Below are 25,211 nucleotides of genomic sequence, written 5' to 3'. Positions count from 1 at the left end.
ATCACTAGGACCACTAAGAAGAACCTTGTGGGTGCGACGATCCTTCACAATAAAGAAAGACGGGTGAAACTCAAAATATACATCATTATCAGAAGTAAATTTTTGCACAGAGAGTAATGAAGCTTGCAAAGCAGGAACATGTAAAACAGTATTTAGGGACAGTGACAGTAACGAAGATGGAATGGAAAAAGAACCAGTATGAGAAATTGACAAACCGGCACCATCACCAACACGAAGAGACTCCCCTCCGGCATAGGGCTCCACGTCCTGCAAACCATCTAACCGAGGCGAGGCATGAACATTGGCACCAGTATCCGGGTACCAAACATTAGAAAATGGCGCAGAGTGAAAGTCATCCACGGGAACCTGCTGAGCAACGTGCGCACGAGGCTGTGGAGGACGGACACCATACTGCCCATGCTGCTGGAAAACAGCATGCTGCTGCTGCGCAAAACCTCCAGAATGCACCATTTGACCACCTCCAGGAATCACCGTAGACGACAGGGGATCGACAAACCGACGATAACAAGTCAGTGCCGTGTGCCCCGTTGCTTCGCACAACTGACAGCGAACGCCTCCACGACCACCGCGCTGGCCACGTCCACGCTGCCCACGGTGTTGCCGGCCACGACCACGACCACCCTCCTGCGATGAGTGACCGGGAGACTGAGCGTACATCGCGACCGGCGGAGAAGCAGCAGCAAGCGGGAGAGCATCCTCCTGGAAGACATACTGATGAGCATTAAGCAAGTCAGCCACCTGAGAAATCGTGAGCGGAGCATCCTTGGTGGTAAGAGAGGACACCAAGGCACGGTATTCGGGCCGGAGACCTCTGAAAATATGCAGGTTCTGTTCATCAAGACCAACCGGTCGGCCAGCCTGAGCTAACTGCTCAACAAGAACACGAGCACGACTCAAGTAGTCCGCCGGCGACGATTCCCCTTGACGGAGACTCTGCAACTGGGAAAGCAGGCTAAGAGAACGGGAACGGGAGGTGGAGCCAAGTGCAGTCTCAACAGCAAGCCAAACAGCCCGGGAGGTTTGATGACCAAGAACAAGATACAGAACCTCATCGGCCATAGAAGAAATCAACATGCTCAAAATGGATTGGTCCTGCTGAACCCATTGAGCGTGAGCAGGATTAGAGACCGGTGATGCGGACGACGGCGACGCAACGAACTCCGGCGGACACGGGTACGAGCCATCAACAAACCCGAACAGATTCTGGCCACGTAAAAACGGTACCAATTGAGCCTTCCAGAACAGAAAGTTCGTAGATGAAAGCTTAAGAGAAACATAGTGATGTGCCTGCTGCAACATGTTCGGAGCAGACGACGGTGTAGCGGACGAAACCTCAGTCACCGTGCGACTCGACGAAATAGCCGGACCAGCATTAGCACCGACGGAAGCATTGATATCAGCCATTGAATCGAACCAAGCGATGATACCAGATGGGGGCTTTGAAACAGAAGCAAAGTATATTCAGTAATGTGTTTGTGTATGTCACTACGTACACAGAAGGGATAGAGTTAATAATGTACACAAGAAGTATCCTATTACAAGTAGAATAGAGTAGGAGAGGTCTAATGTAACCACATAACTAATAGAAAAAATTCCCATGGCTAACATTTCCTTCCATTCATTTCCATTTTTTCATATTATTATTAATTTCCTTCCTAATATTATTCTATATTGTTTTGGTGTACGGCTTCCTTCGATTCATTTCTATTTTTTCATATTATTAATAATTGTTTAGACGGGAACTTGTAAAGGAGGTTATTATTTTTATTAATTAATATAGAATATAGATTACCAATTAAAATTAAAGTTCTTATTCTAATTGAACAATAATATTACTAATTATTATTTGAAGATTCGGTAAAATAATAAGTAAAATTGTATTACGAATAGGAAAATATATGTACTTTAATTTTAATTTAAATTAATAATAATTAATTCTATTTTATTTTTTAACAAAATCTTCCTTAAAGATTAATAGTAAAATAAAGCTAAATTATTAATAACCGATTCTATTACATTTTTTTACACAGAATTTTTCTTAAAGATTAATATAGTAAAATAAAGCTAAATTATTAATAACCGATTCTATTACATTTTTTTATGCAGAATTTTTCTTAAAGATTAATAGTAAAATAAGGCTAAATTATTAATAACCAATTCTATTCTATTTTTTACGCAAAATCTTTCATAAAAGATTAATAGTAAATATCTTAATGATTATTTTCCTTATACTGCTTATTGATTCTTTTTCCATTTTTCAGAGTGTAGAAAACATTCACATGGCTAATATTTCCTTCCATTATTTTTCATATTTTCATATTATTATTAATTTTCTTCCCAATATTATTATTAATTGTTTAGGCGTACGGCTTCCTTCTATTCTTTTTCATTTTTTCATATTATTATTAATTGTTTAGGCGGGAACTTGTAAAGGGGGATTTGTGTTTATTAATTAATATAGAATATAAATATAGATTAATATAGAATATAGATTACCAATTAAAATTAGTTTTATTTTTAATATTATATTTGAACAATAATATTACCAATTATTATTATTATTATTACTACGGAGTAATTATGAGGATCCCATAATTACGCCAAAAAATAAATGCACTTTTGACCTATACAATGAGGAATTGAGCATGGACTTCATAACTGTCAAAACCAGCACCATGAGAATAAAACAACTTAACAAATCAGAACTTCAGAAGTCCGATTACTTCAATAATCAACGCAAAGAACTAAGAAGAATATAATAATAGTCAATTGATGTATTAAAGGCGATTGCTGTTATATCTTGTCGTGTATATTACAACAGAAACACTTAACCACTCCCCATTCTCCAATCACCCATGAGTCACACATTTTATTGTGTGGCACTTTAAATTCTTGACTAATGACAGTATAGCAAAAAAATGAAGAGAGAGATTAGAGGAGTCAGCACTCAGCATCCCTTTAAACGGGCAGGAGTAGGCACCACTCAAAGCGAGATTCACATGAGGCTGCCTTTCATCAATGATAATGAAACTTCAATAGAAGCAAAAAATCAATATATGAAATGGACTTGGAGTAACCGTATAAATATTCAGAATAAATCATAATCATATGATATGAATAGCTTTTTGCGGAAAAAAAAGTATTAAATTTGGACAACACAACCATGAAAAACATATTGTATCTAATCCAATCAAACTACTTGGATGCTAAACCTACCGTTAATTTCGAAACGCGGCTGAACTGAATGATCAAGGGTGAAGACCTAGTGGGAAAAAAGGGATTCAATATGAAATGAAGACTTATAATTTCTGTAGTCATCAACTCATTGTATTTATAGGTGAAAAATATGAGAATTATAAATTTGTAAAAATTTTCAAAAAGAAAGTGTATTTATTTATTTAAGGTATTGCCCTAATCAATTCATTATATTGATATTCCTAATCAATTCATTATATTAATATTCCTAATTAATCTTATTCCTAATTAACTCATAATATTGATATTACTAAATTTCCATTTTTCATTTTCTTACCAAATAAGCTTTATTAAGTATTTGACCAATAAAATATAAAATATTTAATTAATTTGACTACAAAAGTTTGAACGGGAAAATGAAATAGGAGGATTTTACTTTTATATATATATAGATTATTATTATTATTATTATTATTATTATTATTATTATTATTATTATAGTATAATATTTTAATTAAATTAAATTATTTAAATTAAATCACCCTATATAAATATATATATATATATATATATATATATATATATATATATATATATATATATATATATATATATATATATATATATATATATATATATATATATATATATATATATATATATAGTATTATAAATGTTCATCCTTAATTTAATTAAATCAGCTTATATATTTAGTATTACAAATAATCATTCTTAATTAAATTAGATCATTTCTAATTAAATTATTTAAATTAAATCAGCCTATATATTTAGTATTACAAATAATTATCCTTAATTAAATTAAATCATCCTAAATTAAACTCAATCATCGTAATTAAATTATTTAAATTAAATTAACCTTTATTAAATCAATCTTTAATACAAAATGTAAAATCAGCCTTAATAACAACACAGAAACGCGGAATCATCCTATTAGGCAATTATTATTACTATAATTACTATTACTACTTTTTATTATATTAATAATAATAATAATGATAATAATAATAATAATAATATAATAATAATAATAATAATAATAATAACAATAACAATAATAATAATAATAATAATAATAATAATAATAATAATAATAATAATAATAATAATAATAATAATAATAATAATACTCTAATACTATCTCTATCTCTATATATATTAAAAAAAAAATAATTGTCCCAAAAAATTTTCCTCCAAATGTGAAAACATTAATTGTATTCATATTAATTTATAAATAGATTCTTGTAATTCACAAAAATTTTCTCACCAATTATGAAAACATTTATTGTATTCATATTAATTTATAAATATATTCATATAATTCATGTAATTTAACATGTTGAGTAAAAGAAGAATATAATATTAGTTACTATTGTTGTTATATATATATATATATATATATATATATATATATATATATAAAAGTATTATAAATGATCATCTTTAATTAAATTATTTAAATGAAATCAGCTTGTATATTTCGTATTACAAATAATCATTCTTAATTAAATTAGATCATTCCTAATTAATTAAATTAAATCAGCCTATATATTTTGTATTATAAATAATTATCCTTAATTAAATTATATCATCCTAAATTAAACTCAATCATCTTAATTAAATCATTTAAATTAAATCAATCCTTAATACAAAACGTAAAACCAGCCTTAATAACAACACGAAAACGCGGAATCATCCTATTAGCCAATTATTATTACTATAATTACTATTACTATTTTTTATTATTATTATTATAATAATAATAATAATAATAATAATAGTAATAATAATAATAATAATAATAATAATAATAATACTGTAATACTATCTCTATCTCTATATCTATATCTCTATCTTTATATATATTAAAGCAAAATAATTGTCCCAAAAATTTTTCCTCCAAATGTTAAAACATTAATTGTATTCATATTAATTTATAAATAGATTCATGTAATTCCGAAAAATTTTCCCTCCAAATGTGAAAACGTTTATTGAATTCATATTAATTTATAATAGTCTAGATTGGATTTAGTGTGTGCGAACACGAAATAAATGTGTGCAAACGCGATTAAGTGTGTCTGCACACATTTAATTCGCGTTCGCAACCCTTAATCTAATCCAGACCATTACAAAATATTAGATGGATGCACATGATTTGTTCTCACGTTCTCACATAAGCAAGTGTTCTCATTGGAACCCTACTATATATATAGAATTAGGTTCAAATGCGGTTGTTGCGCCCAAGTGCGGTGAGAGGAGAGCCATTAATTTTGATTAAATCAATGTCCAGGATTACCAAAATTAAAAAGAGACACGGTGACAATTTGGTAATTTTTGCATTTAGGTCAAATTTAAGGTGCGTGGGTTGTATACTTAATGTGAGTAGTTGTTTAAACTTAAGGTGTGTGAGTTTTGTGCTTAAGGTGCGTGGGTTTTGTGCTTAAGGTGTGTGAGCTTTGTGCTTAAGGTGCGTGAGTTTTGTGCTTAATGTATGTAGTTGTTGAAACTTAAGGTGCGTGAGTTACGTTTCCTTCTTAAGGTGCGTTTTTTTCTTTCTTAAGCTGCGTGATTTATATGCTTAAGGTGTGTCAGTTGTGTGAAACTTAAGGTAAATCATTTTAAAATCTTAGATGCGTATTTTATGTTTTTACGATGCATTGTTGTGGTTAAAATTTGTGATTTGTGTTTTTAAGGTGTTTTGTTTGTATGCTTAAGGTGCGTGATTTATGTATTTAAGGTGAACCATTTTAATATTTAAGGTGCATCCTTTGCACAACCGCACGGAACCTTTCTATATATATATATATATATATATATATATATATATATATATATATATATATATAGTACTAACTAACTTACTATATATAGTATTGTACTAACTAACTGTACAATACTATATATAGTAAGTTAGTTAGTACAACATATATATATATATATATATATATATATATATATATATATATATATATATATATATATATATATAAAATTAGGTTCTGGTGCGGTTTGCATCCCCTTGTGTGGTGAGAGGAGAGCTATTGATTTCGTTTAGATCAACGTCGAGGATTACAGAAATTAAAAAAAAAAAAAACGATGGTAATTTGGTAATTTTTGTATCTAAGTCAAATTTAAGGTGCGTGAGTTTTTTGCTTAATGTGTGTAGGTTTTGTGTTTAAATTGCGTGAGTTTTGTACTTAATGTGCGTCGTTTTTCTTATTCACGCACCTTCTCTGTGAGTCACGGGTAGTTCAGACCCTCAAGAAGAAGAAAACTTTTGAATTGATGGGTGGTTCAGACCCTCAAGAACAAAACTTTTGAACAAAACTTAAGATGTGTGAGTTTTGTGCTTAAGGTGCGTGAGTTTTGTGCTTAATGTGCGCGTGTTTTGTGCTTAATGTGCTTCGTGTTTCTTCTTCGCACACCTTCTCTGTGAGACAAAACTTTTGAACTAATGGGTGGTTCAGACCCTCAAGAAGAACAAAATTTTTGAACTCATGGGTGGTTCAGACCCACAAGAACAAAACTTTTGACCAAAACTTAAGGTGCGTGAGTTTTGTGCTTAATGTGCGTGAGTTTTGTGCTTAATGTGCATCGTGTTTCTTCTTCACGCACCTTCTCTGTGAGATAAAACTTTTGAACTGATGGGTGGTTCAGACCCTCAAGAAGAACAAAACTTTTGAACTGATGGGTGGTTTAGACCCGCAAGAACAAAACTTTTGAATATAACTTTCTTCCAAACAAGCGTTTTTTTTAATGCTTAAGGTGCATCAACCGCACAACCGCACGTGAAGCTTTTACTGCACCTGAACCCTTCCATATATATATACATACATACATATACATACATATATATATATATATATATATATATATATATATATATATATATATATATATATATATATATATATATATATATATATATATATAAGAGCTCATATGTTGTCATGTCCATTAGGTGTGGCGGTGTGGTCGTATCTGTGTCGTTGAATCAGTTTAATCTAACGGCAGTGCGGCTAATTCTGAGGATTTTAGCGCGTTTTGGTAAGTGAGGGTGTTATAATAATTACAATGGCCATTTATAGCGGTCGGGTTCCAGAAATACATCAACAGTGTTGACAAAATGCACAAATAGTGTAATAAAACACACCATAGTGAAACACACCAATAGTGTATTCCCGAACACTGTATCGTGTATACTCATATCTAATGGCACATTTTTGGTGATGCGTACCTAATTTGTGTATGTTTTTTTGCTGTGCATTTCATAACATGGATGATGTATATTTGTATAACAATTAGTGCGGCTGCACTGGCCACACGGGAAGGCGTTGCCGCACCTGAACTTGGCACCAATGGGAATCGACAAATACACCAGCGTAAGGCTAATACTGCACCAATTACACAAATAAAACACACAACAATGTGATTTTTCCTATTCCGGTGCCCTATGACGAGTTTACCCTTGCATTTCGCTGGGTTGGAGAACGTGCGCGAAAATACTGGAAGAATCTTGATTAATGTGATTCATTGGATCTATCTAATCTAACGGCCTGTAACTGACCATATGACCACACCTAACAACATGGATGCACTTGACCTCCCATATATATATATATATATATATATATATATATATATATATATATATATATATATATATATATATATATATATATATATATGTGGATCATATGAGAACACTTGCTTAGGTGAGAACGTGAGAACAAATTGTGTGCATCCATCTAATATTTTTTAATGGTCTAGATTAGATTAAGTGTGTGCGAACGCGAATTAAATGTGTGCAAATGCGATTAAGTGTGTTTGCACACATTTAATTCGCGTTCACACACACTTAATATAATCTAGACCATTAAAAAAATATTAGGTGGATGCACATGATTTGTTCTCACCTAAGCAAGTGTTCTCATTGAAACCTTACTCTCTCTCTCTCTCTCTCTATATATATATATATATATATATATATATATATATATATATATCAGTAAGGTGGATTCGCAGATTTTTCTGTATTTCGTTGAATAATATTTTGACAAAAATTTTTTTTGGTCAGAAAGAACAATAGGTTGGCTATGTCCACAATACATATATAGATTTTTCTGTATTTCGTTGAATAATATTTTGACAAAAATTTTTTTTGGTCAGAAAGAACAATAGGTTGGCTATGTCCACAATATATATATATATATGTATGTATGTATGTATGTATGTATGTATGTATGTATGTATGTATATAGAGAAAATTTCAATTTTGGTCCACTGACTATTGCACTTGTTTTAATTGCAACACTTGACTTTCAAAAATATTAATTTAGTATCTTGACTATTCAATTCTTATCAATTTTGGTCACGCCGGTCAAATTACCTGCCGTGACCGGAAAAATTTGAACATTTTTTAAATTTTTATTCATGGGGACAAAACAGTCATTTTATATTAAAAAAATGGTTATTTGCTTCTTCTTCCTCAACACCTCCGGCGCCACATACACCACACATAGCCTTGTTTGACATGAAATTTGATATGTATAATGCAATTTGGAGGAATAATTTATTGTAACATCACCTTTCAACCCACTATTTGTTGTTGCTAAGTAATAACCAATAAAAGTTCATCTTTTTGGATTATTTCTGTTTAGAATCTTTTTTTTTTTTTTTTTTTTTTTTACCAATTTGGTTGTTTACTTGTTTCCCCACTTCATATTTTAAGCATACTTTTGCAAATTGGGGAAATATTTTACTTTTTTTAAAAGCTATTCACTTTCTTTTTGGATTTAGCTTTTGTCTGGGGAAAATTTGGAGATAAATGCTGGTAATACTGAGGAAATGGATGGGGGTTTGTGTCCTTCTGCTGCTACTTTGTTGAATGTTTCATCGTCAGATTCTTTCATGGATTTGGATTACATGAATGAATTGCTGTGTTGGGTGGAGAGAAGTGAGGGATCTGATTACATGTGGCCAGTTTTAGAGGCCAACAACAATGGCCAAAAAGAAATGCAAAGATCATCTCTCCTCGAGAATTTATCATCGGGTTTCCAGTATCGAACTGCAATAAGTCCTTGGGGGCAATCTCGAAGATGTTTGGTTGAAGGTTCTGAGCTGAGTAGGGGTGGTGCTCGATTAGAGATAGATTGGTTAGGGCGGTTGAGTACATAAACGATTTTTTGAGAGACAAAGATGTTGTTTTGATTCAGATATGGGTGCCTGTAAGCAAATGCGATAGATGTGTACTAACCACAAGGGGTCAGCCTTTCCAGTTAAACAATAATTGCCCTCAACTCGCTCACTACCGGGATATCTCGGTTAATTTTCAGTTCCCGGCTGAGGAGGACTCAAATGAGAACACTGGATTAATTTTCAGTTGCCGGAGAAGCAGAGGAATGATGGCCTTTTGCATACGCACTGTGGAACTCCGGCGTATGTGGCGCCGGAGGTGTTGAGGAAGAAGAAGAAGCAAATAACTTTTTTTTTTAATGTAAAATGACTGTTTTGTCCCCATGAATAAAAATTTTAAAAATGTTTAAGTTTTTACGGTCACATTTGGCCGGTAATTTGGCTAGCGTGACCAAAATTGATAATAATTGGATAGTCAATGTACTAAATTAATATTTTTGAAAGTCAAGTGTTGCAATTAACACAAGTGCAATAGTCAGTGGACCAAAATTGAAATTTTCTCTATGTATATATATAGGGTTAGGTTCAAGTGAGAACACTACCTTTCATGAGAACTGTGGACTAATCTTTTTCTTTGATTAAATGGGATCTATATATGGCTGGATTATTTTATGAGGTTAGAGAAATTAAGCATAATTAATGTGGTGATGTGTCAAATATGCATATAGGTGCACGTGCACCAGTTTAAAACACATGAATGCACAAATGTGCACTTTAAAATGCACATGGTATGTGATGTTTGTGATTGCATTAGAACTAAAAGTGCACAAGGCCTGAAAGAAGTGTGCACAGAAAAATAGAGAGCGACTTGGATTAGTAGAAGACGTAGAAGTGCACACAAGGATACCTAACATGCACACACAGAGATCTGTAAATGGCTATGCAAAAAGAATGCAGACATGAGCAACAAAAAAAATGCACAAATACGCAACAAAAGAATGCACACATGGGCGACAAAAGAGTGCAGATGAGCATTTTGTGGAACACAAAATGTGTTCTCTACAAATGCGCAATAACACACACAGATATGAAAATGGCTACGCATAAAGAAAACAATGATCAAGAATCCTGCCAAAATTACTCCTCCTACAATCATGCTTAAAATCCAAAAATAATAATAATATGATTCCAATTAAAGACACAATTACTAAACACTCCCTACCTAAATATATTACAATTAAAAAAATTAAATAATCGAAAAAATCTAAACCACCCATCAAGAACACATCAACGGCCAAGATTAGTCCACAATTCCCATCGGGGAAAGTGTTCTACCATTGATCTAGGTTGGTTACAGTTTGTTTAATTGGTAGAATTAGTTCAAACTATATTTGTACACTTTTTTATAGAATTGTTTTATGAGGTCAATTCACTTTTATTTAATTTTTTTTTTCAAAAGACCCCATTTTGAACATAGTATTATTGTTGTATGATCATTTTTGGTCCTCAATCAACAAAGCAATTTAAATTCTGTAAAATACAAGGGATTTTAGGTCTTCAGTTATGATTTTTTATTTTTAAATGTAAAAAAAGAAAAGAGTTAATTCCATTTTTTTATCCTGGATTTATAGGTGACAATCAACTTTTAGTCCTTTTTTATCAGAACATCCCTTTTTGGTCCAAGTATTATTGTGACATGACCAATTTTGATCCTCTATCAACAAAACAGTTTAAATACAGGGCATTTCAGTTTTTAATTATGATTTTTTTTAAAAAAAAATAAATATAAAAATAATAATGGGTCAACACACTTTGTATTACTAAGATCGAAATGTTCTGTATTTAACGACATTTCAATGATTTTGTTGATGAAGGACCAAAATTGGTCATGTCATAATAATACTAGGACCAAAAGTGGATGTTCTTATAAAAAAGGATTAAAAGTGGACTGCCACCAATAAATCTAGGGCCAAAAATGAAATTAACTCAAAAGAAAATATAGCAGGTCAACTCACTTTGTACAAAAAAAAAAAAAAGATCGAAATGTCCTTGTCTTTAACGATATTTCAACGATTTTGTTGGTGAAGGATAAAAAATTGTCATTCCACAATAATATTAGGACCAAATGTGGATGTTTTGAAAAAGAATGATAAAGCTTTATAGTGTTGTGTATTCAAGTGCGCTTAAAGACAACGTACCAACGACAACGGTTAATTAAATAAAACCGTTGTCTTAAAAAAAAAAGTGCAAAGTCAACAATTTTAAAAAATCATTGTCTTTGTAGCGTTGTGTATTCAAATGCGCTTAGCTTAAAAACAACACACCAACGACAACGGTTAAATAACCATTTGGTAAACTCGTTTGGACACAAAAGTGTTAAAAATATGCCTGCACGGTTAATTTGCACCCCTGCACGAGAGAGAGCCTTGCTATATAATTCAATATGCCTTAAAAAGACTCTTGTACATATAGTGGTGCAAACTCACCCCCTAAACCAATGTGAGACAGACTATTTTAAAGTCTTTCCACCTTATTTTCGAACCAAAAACGACATCATTTAGCATAATTATTTTTTTTTTCACACGACCCACTGCAATATACATTTTTATAACTCATAATGTACGTATAAAGCATAATGTACATTATTCTAACTCATAAAGTACCTTATCTTACCAACGAAATTTTATTATTCTAACACATAAAGTACATTATTCTAACTCATAATGTACATTATCTAACTCATAAAATTCAATGATGTCCTTTTCGACCGTGGTCCACACAATAATAATTTTTCAGGATGTAGTGGCAATTATCCCAAGACTATACATCCCAAGATCCATAATATGTTTCAGGTATCAAAGTCTAGGATATAGATAGCAACAACATTAGTGGAGTAGATGAGCAATGATACATATGTTTTGAGGATTTAAAACCAATAATACTGAAGAAATTAAATCATACTTGAACAATGATACATATGTTTTGAGGATTTAAAACCAATAATACTGAAGAAATGATACTTGAACAATGATACATATGTTTTGAGGATTTAAAACCAATAATACTAAAGAAGAAATCATACTTGAACCACTCTCAACGAGCTAGCTTGTTTTAAGCTATAAAGAATTAAAGAGACCATTGTAGATGGAAAATCTCCCCATCTTCTTTATCAACCGCGCATAGACATTTACTCGAACTTCATATTCTCCACTTCTTCCCTTATTGAATCGAACAGCTCAGTCGAGAGATAACGCTCCCCAAAGCTTGGTAATATGACCTGCAAGTGGCATTTCATTGAACAAGACAAAAGTTATAGTTAGTAGCGAAGACACAACTTTATTTCCTTATAATAGACCGCCATCACATTTCCGAGAGGCAACATATATAGGGTGTCGGACATATGAAACGAGTCACACTTACAACAAGAAGTTTTCCCGCATTCTCTGGCCTTCTTGCAATTTTGATTGCAGCAACAGTTGCTGCCCCTGATGAAATGCCCACCTGAGTGAAAATGGAGAATTGAAGTTTCAGGTCTATGAAAATGGAGAATTAAAGGGAAATTACATCATAGAGATGGCATCACCATAATACACATACAAATAAACCTTCTTTCAGACACAGAAGCTTTGTCATTTCAAAGGCTTCCTCATTGGTCACCTAAAATTAATGCCCGACAAGATCAAGCCGTTAGAGAAATTGGACGGGATATATATGATAGATATTCGATCAAAATAAGGAGGGGATCGGAGGGTCTTACTGTAACAACTTCCTCAAGTATGCTCACGTCCAAAACCGGATGAACCATAGTAGTACCAAGACCTTGGATTTTATGTTTTCCTGGATGAAGATAAGTAGATGAGGAAAAAAAACACGACTGTTTATATAGGCTTACAAGCCAGTAATAAATATAGGTTTGATTTTAGGACAACGTAACGTGGCATGACATCATCAAAATTTTGAATGACATCAAAGATTACTCCAAACCTGGCTTTCCTCCATTTAGAAATGCACTATCAGCTGGCTCTACACCGTATACCTGCTTCAGAAGAAAACCGAATACAAAGCAATTAAAAACTAAAAAAAAAAATATTCAAGATCAACAAAATAAAAAAAAAAAATAAATAAATCCACCTTTATTTCTGGATTCTTTTCTTTGAGAAATCTTCCTGCACCTGTGATTGTTCCTCCTGTTCCAATCCCAGCAATTAAAGCATGAACATTCCCTTCAGTGCCCTTCCATATCTCTGCTCCAGTTGTTTCATAGTGAATCTACACATGGAAATTAAAGCTGATGATAAGAAGAATGCCTCTACCATCTATGAATCAATTCCTGAATTTGAAAATAGGAATACCTCGGGATTAGCAGGATTATCAGCCTGACGTAAAAAATAACAGTTTGGGGTCCTATCCATTATCTGTTGGACCTTTTCAAGAACACCATCTCTACCCTTGGCTCCGTCAGTGATATGTAGTTCAGCTCCAAAAGCTTTAATAATAATTCTTCTTTCAAGACTATATGTATGTGGCATCACAACTATAAGTTTATACCCCCAAGCTGCTGCAATAGATGCAAGACCAATGCCAGTATTGCCGCTGGTTACCTCTATAAGGGTGCTCTTCAGCAACCATATTTACAAATTTGAAGAAAATAGTTTGTTAGAAATGAATAGACATGGATGATAGATAGGCATACGATGTGAATAGGCATAGAAGATATGAATAAGCTGTAGAGCTTCCCTACTTTTATATATATATATATATATATATATATATATATATATATATATATATATATATTAGTGTTGTGGCAGTGAAGAACACACAAAGAATAAGAGAAACATGTTCTAAGAAATCCTTTCTTTCTAGTATCATGGTATCAGAGCAAGGCGAGAATGAGGTAGTGGGCTTTGCTCAGCTCGGAACAGGATGACGACTGCCCATGTATGTTTTGTGGAGTTTTGGGTTGTTGATATTCTACACTACTTAGGGTTCACGTTTATTTCCTATGGTTGAACTTGAGTATGGCAGCCATGGCAGAAGGAAGTAATTGGAATATTACTGTTGTATCTACTCCATCTAAATTAATTGATATAGTATTGGCTGCTGATGGGTCTAATTTTGTTAAATGAAAATTCTTGGTTAAAATTAATTTAGATGGAATGGGTAAAGGTAGGGGTGACCATGGTTCAGTTCAAACTGTAGGTTCGAATCATAACCGTTACTGTGCTAACCGGAACTGAATCGGAACCGTCCGTACGGTTTCAGTTCCGGTTCTAAACCATAAAAAAAATTAAATAAATAAAGTTGAAATTTGAAAAGCCAAAGCCGCAGGCTTTTCAAAAGTCTAAACCAACAGGCCACTAGCGTAGGTCAGTGGCCTGCTGGCTGCCAATGGCATGGCCATTGGCCAAAACTTTAACATGAGGTTTTTTTTTTTTTTTTTTTTTTTTTCTTTTTTTTTTTAAATTCCGTTTAGAACCGGCGGTTTCCACCGGAATCGCTGGTTCGTGAACCGGAACCTTAATATAAGGTTCCAGTTCCGGTTTCACCATTTGCGGAACCGGAATTGGAACCATGGTCACCCCTAGGTAAAGGTGACCATTTAGATAAGGAATGAGAAGCAGATGATAAAGCTTTGTTATCACGGGTTAATTGTATTGATAGGAAGGTAATCTTATCAATGCAACATTGTACAACGGTTAAAGCAGTGTGGGGGTTAGTATCTGAATGGTTTAGTAGGCTCTAGAGCTTCCCTACTGTTATATATATATATATATATATATATATATATATATATATATCAGTGTTGTGGCAGTGAAGAACACACAGAGAGTTCAGAATGTGAAGAGGACTATTATGCAGCAAATTAAAAATTATATGATAAGTAGTGACTGCAGGTTTTCCTCGTCATTCATTCAAAAATTATATGATAAAAATTTTGGTTTCTTGTTGAACACAATCTTAGCGATAAATCACCTACAAAGTACAAGTGAGTTTTCTCATTTAAAATCTCAGGCAAAAAAACCAAGTTTACCTTGAAAATTTTTAGCCATGTTCCAACAGGAAGTTAAGACTACACTTCGATCACTAACCTTTCCACGGGTAATCAGACCCTTATCTTCAGCATCTTTAATCATACTATATGCTATCCTGCATTAATAACAGCATCTCAAAGTTGATCGATAATCAACCTAAAAATTTATTTTAATTTTTAAGAACAAAGGAAAAATTAAAGAAAAAAAATGCATTTAAGGAATGAATAGAGGATTTGCCTGTCTTTCACGCTAGAACAGGGCTCCATCATTTCCAATTTGGCAGCAATACGAGCAACACATCCTTCCACTACGTTGTTGAGGTATACCATTGGCGTGTTTCCTATTAGCTATAGAATCAAAGTTACGAAATATTAGAAGACCAATGCATAAGAAAAGTTTGAGCTGAATAATTCAGAAGCTGCATACTTCAGTAATATCTTTGGCAATTTTATCCTTTTCCTCCATGGCCCAAGCAGACTTACTGTAAATGACAAGGAATAACAATTATAATGCCATTACAATACTTATGCAATAAAAGAGTATTCAGAAATGCATAATTTCCAACCTTCCCTTCTCAAATTAAAATGAGCAACCAATGTTGATTTTAAAAAGACTAATATAATGTTGAATTCCTACAAGGAAAAGTAGGGGGATGGATAAGGAGAGAGTGGGGTATGTTTTGCGAGATCCATATTTAACAAACCTAATATATATAGATAGATAGATATATAGATTATAGTAATTATTATAGTAATAATAATACACATACAGAACGAATTTTTCACATACAGAAACGCGGAATCATGCATCCTATTAGCCTTAACGATTTATTATTACTATAATTACTATTTACTATTACTATAATAATAATAATAATAATAATAATAATAATAATAATAATAATAATAATAATAATAATAATAATAATAACAATAATAATAATAATATAATACTATTTAAATTTAATAATAAAACTATAATACTATTTAAATTAAATCATCCTTAAATAAATTATTTAAAATAAATCAACTTATATATTTAGTATTACAAATAATCATTCTTAATTAAATTAGATCATCCCTAATTAAATCATTTAAATTAAATCAGCCTATATATTTAGTATTACAAATAATTATCCTTAATTAACCCTAAATTAAACTCAATCATCGTAATTAAATTATTTAAATTAAATCAACTTTAATTAAACCAATTCTTAATACAAAACGTAAAATTGGCTTTAATAACAACACAGAAACGCGAAATCATCCTATTAGCCAATTATTATTACTATAATTACTATTAGTATTTATTATAACAATAATACTGAAAATAATAATAATAATAATAATAATAATAATAATAATAATGTAATACTATCTCTATCTCTCTATCTCTATCTCTAATATATTAAAGCAATATAATTTTCCCAAAAAGTTTCCCTCCAAATGTCAAAACATTAATTGTATTCATATTAATTTATAAATAGATTCATGTAATTCCTAAATTTTTTTCTCAAAATGTGAAAACATTTATTGTATTCATATTAATTTGTAAATAGATTCATGTAATTCCCAAAAATTTTCTCTCCAAATGTGAAAATATTTATTGTATTCATATTAATTTTTAAACGAATTCATGTAATTTATGTAATTTAATATGTTGACTAAAAGAAGAATTTAATATTAGTTACTATTATTATTATTATTATTATTATTATTATTATTATTATATATATATATATATATATATATATATATATATATATATATATATTAGTAATTATTATAATAATAATTCACATACAGAATGAATTTTTCGCATCCAGAAACGCGGAATCATGCATCATATTAGCCTTAATGAATTATTATTACTATTATTTACTATAATAATAATAATAATAATAATAATAATAATAATAATAATAATAATAATAATAATAATAATAATATTAATACTATAATATACTATAATAACAAATTAGCCAATTTATAAATATATACATGTAATTTAACATGTTGAGTAAAAGAAGAATATAATGTTGGTTACTATTATTATTATTATTATTATTATTATTATTATTATTATTATTATTATTATTATAGTATAGAATTTTAATTAAATTAAATCACACACACACGCGCGCGCACACACACACACACACACACACACATATATATATATATATATAGAGAGAGAGAGAGAGAGAGAAAATTTCAATTTTGGTCCACTGACTATTGCACTTGTGTTAATTGCAGCACTTGACTTTCAAAAATATTAATTTAGTATCTTGACTATCCAATTCTTATCAATTTTGGTCACGCCGGCCAAATTACCTGTAAAATTTGACCGGAAAAACTTGAACATTTTTAAAATTTTTATTCATAGGGACAAAACAGTCATTTTATATTAAAAAAAAAAAGGTTATTTGCTTTTTCTTCTTCCTCAACACCTCTGGCGCCACATACGCCACACATAGTCTTGTTTGACATGAAATCTTATATGTATTATGCAACTTGGAGGAATAATTTATTGTAACATCACCTTTCAATCCACTATTTGTTGTTGCTAAGTATAACCAATAAAAGTTCATTTTTTTTGGATTATTTCTGTTCAGAATCTTTTTGTTCTTACCAATTTGGTTGTTTACTTGTTTTCACACTTCATTTAAGCATCCTTTTGCAAATTGGGGAAAGATTTTACTTTTTTAAAAGCTATTCACTTTCTTTTTGGATTTAGCTTTTGTCTGGGGAGAATTTGGAGATAAATGCTGGTAATTTTGAGGAAATGGATGGGGGTTTGTGTCCTTCTGCTGCTACTTTGTTGAATGTTTCATCGTCGGATTCTTTCATGGATTTGGATTACATGAATGAATTGTTGTGTTGGGTGGAGAGAAGTGAGGGATCTGATTACATGTGGCCAGTTTTAGAGGCCAACAACAATGGCCAAGAAGAAAGGCAAAGATCATGTCTCCCCGAGAATTTATCATCGGGTTTCCAGTATCGAACTGCAATAAGTCCTTGGGGGCAATCTCGAAGATGTTTGGTTGAAGGTTCTGAGCTTAGTAGGGGATGGTGCTCGATTAGAGATAGATTGGTTAGGGCGGTTGAGTACATAAACGATTTTTTGAGAGACAAAGATGTTGTTTTGATTCAGATATAGGTGCCTGTAAGCAAATGCGATAGATGTGTACTAACCACAAGGGGTCAGCATTTCCAGTTAAACAATAATTGCCCTCAACTCGCTCACTACCGAGATATCTCGGTTAATTTTCAGTTTCCGGCTGAGGAGGACTCAAACGAGAGCACTGGATTAATTTTCAGTTGCCGGAGCAGCAGAGGAAAGATGGCCTTTTGCATACGCAGTGTGGAACTCCGGCGTATGTGGCGCCGGAGGTGTTGAGGAAGAAGAAGAAGCAAATAACCTTTTTTTTTTTTATATAATGTAAAATGATTGTTTTGCCCCATGAATAAAAATTTTAAAAATGTTCAAGTTTTTCCAGTCACATTTGGCCGGTAATTTGGCTGGCGTGACCAAAATTGATAAGAATTGGATAGTCAAGGTACTAAATTAATATTTTTGAAAGTCAAGTGTTGCAATTAACACAAGTGCAATAGCTAGTGGACCAAAATTGAAATTTTCTCTATGTATATATATAGGGTTAGATTCAAGTGAGACCACTACCTTTCATGAGAACTGTGGACTAATCTTTTTCTTTGATTAAATGGGATCTATGGCTGGATTATTTTATGAGGTTACAGAAATTAAGCATAATTAATATGGTGATGTGACAATTGAATTAAGAAAGGACGGGCTTGTTTTTTAAAAAAAATATGAAAAAAAAAGGAGGGGCTTTAAGGTAATTTGGTGTGCATTATCATATGATCTGAAATTATATTTTTCCGAAATATATTGTAACCTACGCATTTGCCCATAATAATATCATTCAGATATGAAATTATATTTGCTAAATATGCATATAGGTGCACGTGCACCAGTATAAAACACACGAATGCACAAATGTGCACTTTGAAGTGCACATGGTATGTGATGTTTGTGATTGCATTAGAACTAAAAGTGCACAAGGCCTGAAAGAAGTGTGCACAGAAAAATAGAGAGAGACTTGGATTAGTAGAGGACGTAGAAGTGCACACAAGGATACCTAACATACACACAGAGATCTGTAAATGGCTATGCAGAATGCACACATGAGCGACAAAAAAATACACAAATACGCAACAAAAGAATGCACACATGGGCGACAAAAGAGTGCACATGAGCGTTTTGTGGAACACAAAATGTGTTCTCTACAAATGCGCAATAACACACACAGATATGAAAATGGCTACGCATAAAGAAAACAATGATCAAGAATCCTGCCAAAATTACTCCTCCTACAATCATGCTTAAAATCCAATTAAAAAAATTAAATATATTATAATTAAAAAAAATTAAATAACCAAAAAAATCTAAACCACCCATCAAGAACATATCAACAGCCAAGATTAGTCCACAATTCCCATGGGCGAAAGTGTTCTACCATTGATCTAGGTTGGTTACAATTTGTTTAATTGGTAGAATTAGTTCAAACTATATTTGTACACTTTTTCATAGAATTGTTTTATGAGGTCAATGTCTAAATAGGTGGTAGACCTAGTTTTGTAATTCATTGAGCCTTACCTTGTAATTGTAAACACTGCAAGTTGATCTTTAGTTAAAAAGTTATTTTGCTTGGCCCCGGAAATTAGGAGGTGTTCTCCAACTGTGTTATCAAATTCGGCTGTGTACTTATTTTGGTGTTTCATTTATTTCTTCATATTGTGTTACATATCTGCATCACATAACTTCAATTGGTATCAGAGCAGTATTGTTGCTCAATTTGCTAGCGATATCATAGGGATACTCGAGGATTGTTTTGCAGAATGGAAGAGTAGAGCTGTGCAAACCCGACCCTATCCGAATAACCCGACCGATCCGCACTTCGAAACAAGGCCACCCGCCCCTATCTGCATCCGAACTTCATTATCCGATCCGCGGCGTGAAACAACGCTGGATAAGGGATGTCGAGTAGGGTAGAATATTTTCATATCCGACCCGTCCGAATATCCGATATTTTTTGGGGTTAGGGTTAGGCTTCCTAGGATACGACGTCGTTTAAGCCTAGTATATATGTTAGTGTTTGCAGCGCTAACTTCATTTGCGCAGTCGTTCATTGTTCCTCAGCAGTCTAGACTTCTCTCTACTCCTCAGCCCACAACCCTCAATCCCATCATTCATTTGCTCCGATCCTCTCTGTGAATCTGTTCTCTAGACTCTAATCCTTTGTTCTCTCTTCTTCTCTGATAGTCCGATTGTCCGATTCTCTCTGTTCTGTGTTCTCTGACTTCTCTGTTATTGTCTCACTCTCTGAGACGGTGAGACTTGTGTCCGAGAAAGTCGTCTACTCGTCTCTGATTCTCTGGTGGCCGTTGGCGACTTATAGTGGTGGAGGCCCTTCTCTCTGTTCTGTGTTCTCTGACTTCTCTGTTCTTGTCTCACTCTCTAAGACGGTGAGACTTGTGTCTGAGAAAGTCGTCTCCGATTCTCCGGTGGCCGTTAGGGACTTAGAGTAGTGGAAGCCTTTCTCGTGATGATTACTGATTAGAAGCCCTTCTCGTGGTGATTACTAATTAGAAGCCCTTGTTCTCCGAGAAATATTTTGGGGGAAACCAAGTAAATCACAAATCCTAGTTTATATTTCTGTTTTATCAAATGTATTGTGAAATATTTTGATATATTATGGATATTTTATGATATATTGAGATATGTTCATATGTATCGCAAACCTTAGTTTTATATTTGTGATTTATTATGTGTACTGTGATATATTGTGATATATTATGAATATGTTCTGTCAGTTATGATATATTGTGATATATTATTGTGGAAGTAGTTTGATATTTGGAATATATTGTGAAATATTATGGTGGAAGCAGTGTAAACTGTGAGTATTTAATTTTGTGATATTATGTGATGATTGTGATCTATTGTCCCTTCTTCAATTAAAGGCTTGAATGTTAAATTATCAAGGTTGAAACTTGAAATTTTCATTTATTGGTGGAAGCCCCTTAACTGAAATTCAGATAATGATGAACTGGATATAGTTCCTGAATCTGGATTTCTTTGTAATGTAAATATGTAATATGTTTATGGATGTATAACGTTTAACTGTTTGTAACGTAAATATGTAAATATGTAATTGTGAAATTGTGAAATCTTGATAAATGATGACACAAACAAAAAAATGCATAATTTCCAACCTTCCCTTCTCATATTAAAAGGAGCTACCAATGTTGATTTTGATAGCTCAAATATTCTTTGCAGCAAAAACTAATAAATGTGATGCAACTCACATGAACATACTAGGCAATCTTTCAGACAAAATTTTGTATTCTTAATTAAACAATAAATTTAATGACAAAATTAAAGTCAAAGTTGATCTAACACAAAATTAAGAGAAGTTAAAAAGAAAGTAAGAGTCTCCTGTGAGGCAATAGCAAACAGAATTGAAGAATCCTCAGAACAAATTAAATTACATGACAAATAAATAGAGAGTGAACTAATATTGGAGCTGTCCTCTTCATATATGCTGGGATTTATGACGCACCCTGTGAGAAAGACAATATCCACTATCCAGTGCCCATTTAACTGTGAATTCTTTACCTCAATCATCCAGATTTGGAAAGAGAGAGTAAATAAAGAGAAGGTAATAATACCTTTGGGAATTGGGATGCTTTCTGCAGCAAGCAGCTGTGGTGTGAAATTTGCCTAAAATGATACTCCGTAGCTCACTTCTTGTATTTTCTGTCTGAAACTTCAAACATCAAACACACGTACGTGTAGATAGGGTTCCCCAATTCGGTCGGTTGGAATAACCGAATTATTTCGGTTTAATAATATACTGAACAAGTGAACCGTAATGAATTTTTGTATACAGAATAATTCGGTAAAAAATAGAACTGAATATAATAATAATAATAATAATAATAATAATAATAATAATAATAATAATAATGAAGTAAATTCATGTTCCCTTTTGTCTAATCTGTCGTTCAACTCATATTCTCACTGATATCTCTATTAAATTTTTTATTTGATTTCTTTGTGACTTGTTCTCTACTTTGCACTTTTGTTGTTTGCTGCAATTGTTCTTTGCCTCACAATTGTCTCTAACTTGAGTTATTCTTATAATATTTAATATTTTTATAAAATTAATGTACTTCAACATCATTCTAATTTGGGAATAAGGGTCAAATAGGCCACCGAACTACACAACAAAGTGCAATTGGGCTATCGAATTAAAAAAAAAAATGCAATTGGGTTCCTGAACAATACAAAATCATGCAATTAGGTCTAAAATGACATGTTGGCTCACAGAAAGTCAAGAATTCGCAACCCTTGTCAATGGCTATTGGAACGTCGTCTAGTTGATGCTCCGTCTTGTGTGTCTCCACCTCGTGCTTCGTCATGAGCTTGCGCCCTTCCTTGTTCCTGCTCACCGCCCTAAACATCACCGTCTCCCTTGTATGACTTTTGGCACTGCCATTCCAAGTACGAGGTGGGAGATGAGAAAATTGTGGATGTCCTGAAAATGAAAAAAAAAAAAAAAACAAAACAAAACAAAAACAAAAAATGCAATCTTTGAACAAAAAGTAGAGAAGTACACACACATACATATAGAAAGATATGCTCACCACACCGTTCTTGAAACCTAGAACAATGGGTTTGAAGAAGTGTGGCTTTTGGGAGGAACACATTACATAGTGCAAAAAACTTGGAAGAAAGTTTGTCTAAGGTAAAAGTGAGGTGATGAGATCCAGATCTGGTTTGACTATTGGCGGCCTGCACATGCACGTCCCTATTGACAACTCTATCCATACGTTCTTACTTGTACTCAGGATGCAATGCCATAGGTTTTCGTCGACACACCAAGCAGGCCAAGCTACCCAAATATCAACACGACCTCATGACGCCCATTGAGAAAGGGGTATGGCCGTGTCGACGGTACTAATGCCCTTGCGAAAAATGACTCGGTTGTGACACACCTAGGACATGGCCGTGTCGACAGTGACCCCCTACCCCCGGTGGATTTGGCTCCCGAACATCCTCTAGATGTTCCTTCTAAGCCCAAATGATGTCGACCAACACCCCTAGCTCAACGTACACATCCTATGGTCCTTCACCACATGACTCATGACTCCACAGGTAACAAAGCTTTGATTGATGTATAGATAACTTCAATCGCACTTGCCATTTTCAAGTCGTGAAGAGCCCTGAATGGTAAACAATAATGGACAAAGAATTCATGGCACTACTACTCAATAACACCTGGAAGTTGGTTCCACCTAAATGTGATATGAATGTAATTGGATGCAAGTGGGTGTTCTGGCTTGCTGCAAAAGGATTCAACCAGGTTAAAGGAGATGATTGCTTTGACACTTTAAGTTCAATGGTCAAGTCAACTACAGTAAGACTCCTCTTATTTCTTGCCATAAAAAAATGGTTTGGTCAATAGCTTGATATTCACAATGCTTTCCCGAATGGCTGTCTAAATGAGAACGTCTTTATGAAGCAATCACTTGGGTACATTGACAAAAATCGTCCTAATCATGTTTGCAAATTGCAAAAGTCCCTCTATAGTTTGAAGTAAGCACCTCGTGCGTGGTTCAAGTGTTTTCATGAATGTTTATTTCCAATAGGATCCAAGGCTTCAAAAACTGATATCTCTTTATTTTTCTATTGTATTGCTAACACACAAATTTATTTATTAGTCTATGTTGATGATATACTAATAATGGACGGCAACAAAAGCCTCTTCACCTCCATAACAAGAAAACTAGTTGATATCTTCAAAATCATATATATGGGACATCCAAACTTCTTTTTGGGAATAGAGACAGTTCACAACAAGGGGGCGATGATCCTATCACAAAGAAGGTACATGATTGAAATACTCAAAAAGTCAGGAATGAAACAATGCAAACCATATGAAAATCCCACACAATACCGCAATCTAGTTGGACCACTTTAGTATCTAGTCGTCACTTGTCAAGATCTCTCATTTGCAATCAACAAACTCTACCAGTTCATGCACTCTCCAAATACTGAGCAAGTTGGGTCGTTAAGGTATGTCAAAGGTACTGTAGACTACGATCTACATTTTACTATGATATTCATGCCTTTTCGGATTCTGATTGGGTGGGGTGTCCTGATGATTGCAAGTCCACTAGTGATTTTGTTGTTTTCATTGGTAAAATTTAATATCTTGGGCATGTTGCAAGCAAAAAACAATGGCTAGATCCTCAACAAAAGCATAATACAAAACATACAATAGCTTATGTCAGCTAAAGTAACATGGTTAGTTGTTCTCATTCGAGAACTTGGTCTCATTGTGCTAAAACCACCCCAACTCTGGTGTGACAATCTTAGTGTTATTATTTTGTGTGCAAATCCTATTTTTCATACCCGAATAAAACATGCAGAAATAGACTACCATTTTGTTCGTAACAAAGTAACATCAAAGGAACTACACGTGAATTACATCTCTACAAAAGATCAACTGCTAGACTCTTCACCAAGCATCTCACCACAATCAGATTCAACATTCTAAGGAACAAGCTCAATGTGCCTTAAACTTGAGAGGTATATTAGGACTTTGTATTCTATTTACATTAGAATTTCTTCTTATTGTATTAGTGTAAATCTATTTTTATCAAGCCTGACCTAACTAGAATAATCTTTGTATTCTTATAAATACATCTCTTCCTGTAT

The 25,211-nt window shown here is 32.9% G+C and overlaps 1 protein-coding gene across 2 annotated transcripts; it reads right to left on the bottom strand.

The window, feature by feature from the left end:
- Nucleotides 1-12,511: 12,511 nt before the first annotated feature.
- Nucleotides 12,512-22,297, bottom strand: LOC109165667 (cysteine synthase-like). Of its 2 annotated transcripts, XM_019314531.1 has the most exons (11): nucleotides 22,157-22,297; nucleotides 15,831-15,885; nucleotides 15,642-15,751; nucleotides 15,462-15,519; nucleotides 13,722-13,985; nucleotides 13,501-13,638; nucleotides 13,354-13,405; nucleotides 13,127-13,206; nucleotides 12,967-13,026; nucleotides 12,790-12,870; nucleotides 12,512-12,646 (listed from the first exon to the last, which is right to left on the bottom strand). In XM_019314531.1, exons 2-11 carry the CDS (start codon nucleotides 15,867-15,869, stop codon nucleotides 12,557-12,559), a joined length of 972 nt encoding a protein of 323 aa, XP_019170076.1. In that variant the 5' UTR covers nucleotides 15,870-15,885; nucleotides 22,157-22,297; the 3' UTR covers nucleotides 12,512-12,556. The 2 variants fall into 2 exon arrangements, with proteins under 2 accessions (XP_019170076.1, XP_019170075.1); XM_019314530.1 differs by lacking the exons at nucleotides 15,642-15,751; nucleotides 15,831-15,885; nucleotides 22,157-22,297 and having other exon boundaries at nucleotides 12,522-12,646; nucleotides 12,953-13,026; nucleotides 15,462-15,541.
- Between the last annotated feature and the right edge of the window lie 2,914 nt (nucleotides 22,298-25,211).

The sequence above is a fragment of the Ipomoea nil genome, unplaced genomic scaffold (genome assembly GCF_001879475.1).
Source record: "Ipomoea nil cultivar Tokyo-kokei standard unplaced genomic scaffold, Asagao_1.1 scaffold3069, whole genome shotgun sequence".
Taxonomy (NCBI): domain Eukaryota; kingdom Viridiplantae; phylum Streptophyta; class Magnoliopsida; order Solanales; family Convolvulaceae; genus Ipomoea; species Ipomoea nil.
Note: the sequence above shows the minus strand (reverse complement) of the source record. Positions and strands in the feature narration are given on the sequence as shown.

What these genes read in the sequence shown, in the direction of transcription:
- LOC109165667 (XM_019314531.1), bottom strand. Translation starts at nt 15,869, where the DNA reads ATGGAGGAAAAGGATAAAATTGCCAAAGATATTACTGAA. An exon ending in ATAATCCTGCTAATCCCGAG is followed by an intron (nt 13,639 to 13,721) that starts GTATTCCTATTT and finishes TTCCATGTGTAG; the next exon opens with ATTCACTATGAAACAACTGG. An exon ending in AAAAGAATCCAGAAATAAAG is followed by an intron (nt 13,406 to 13,500) that starts GTGGATTTATTT and finishes CTTCTGAAGCAG; the next exon opens with GTATACGGTGTAGAGCCAGC.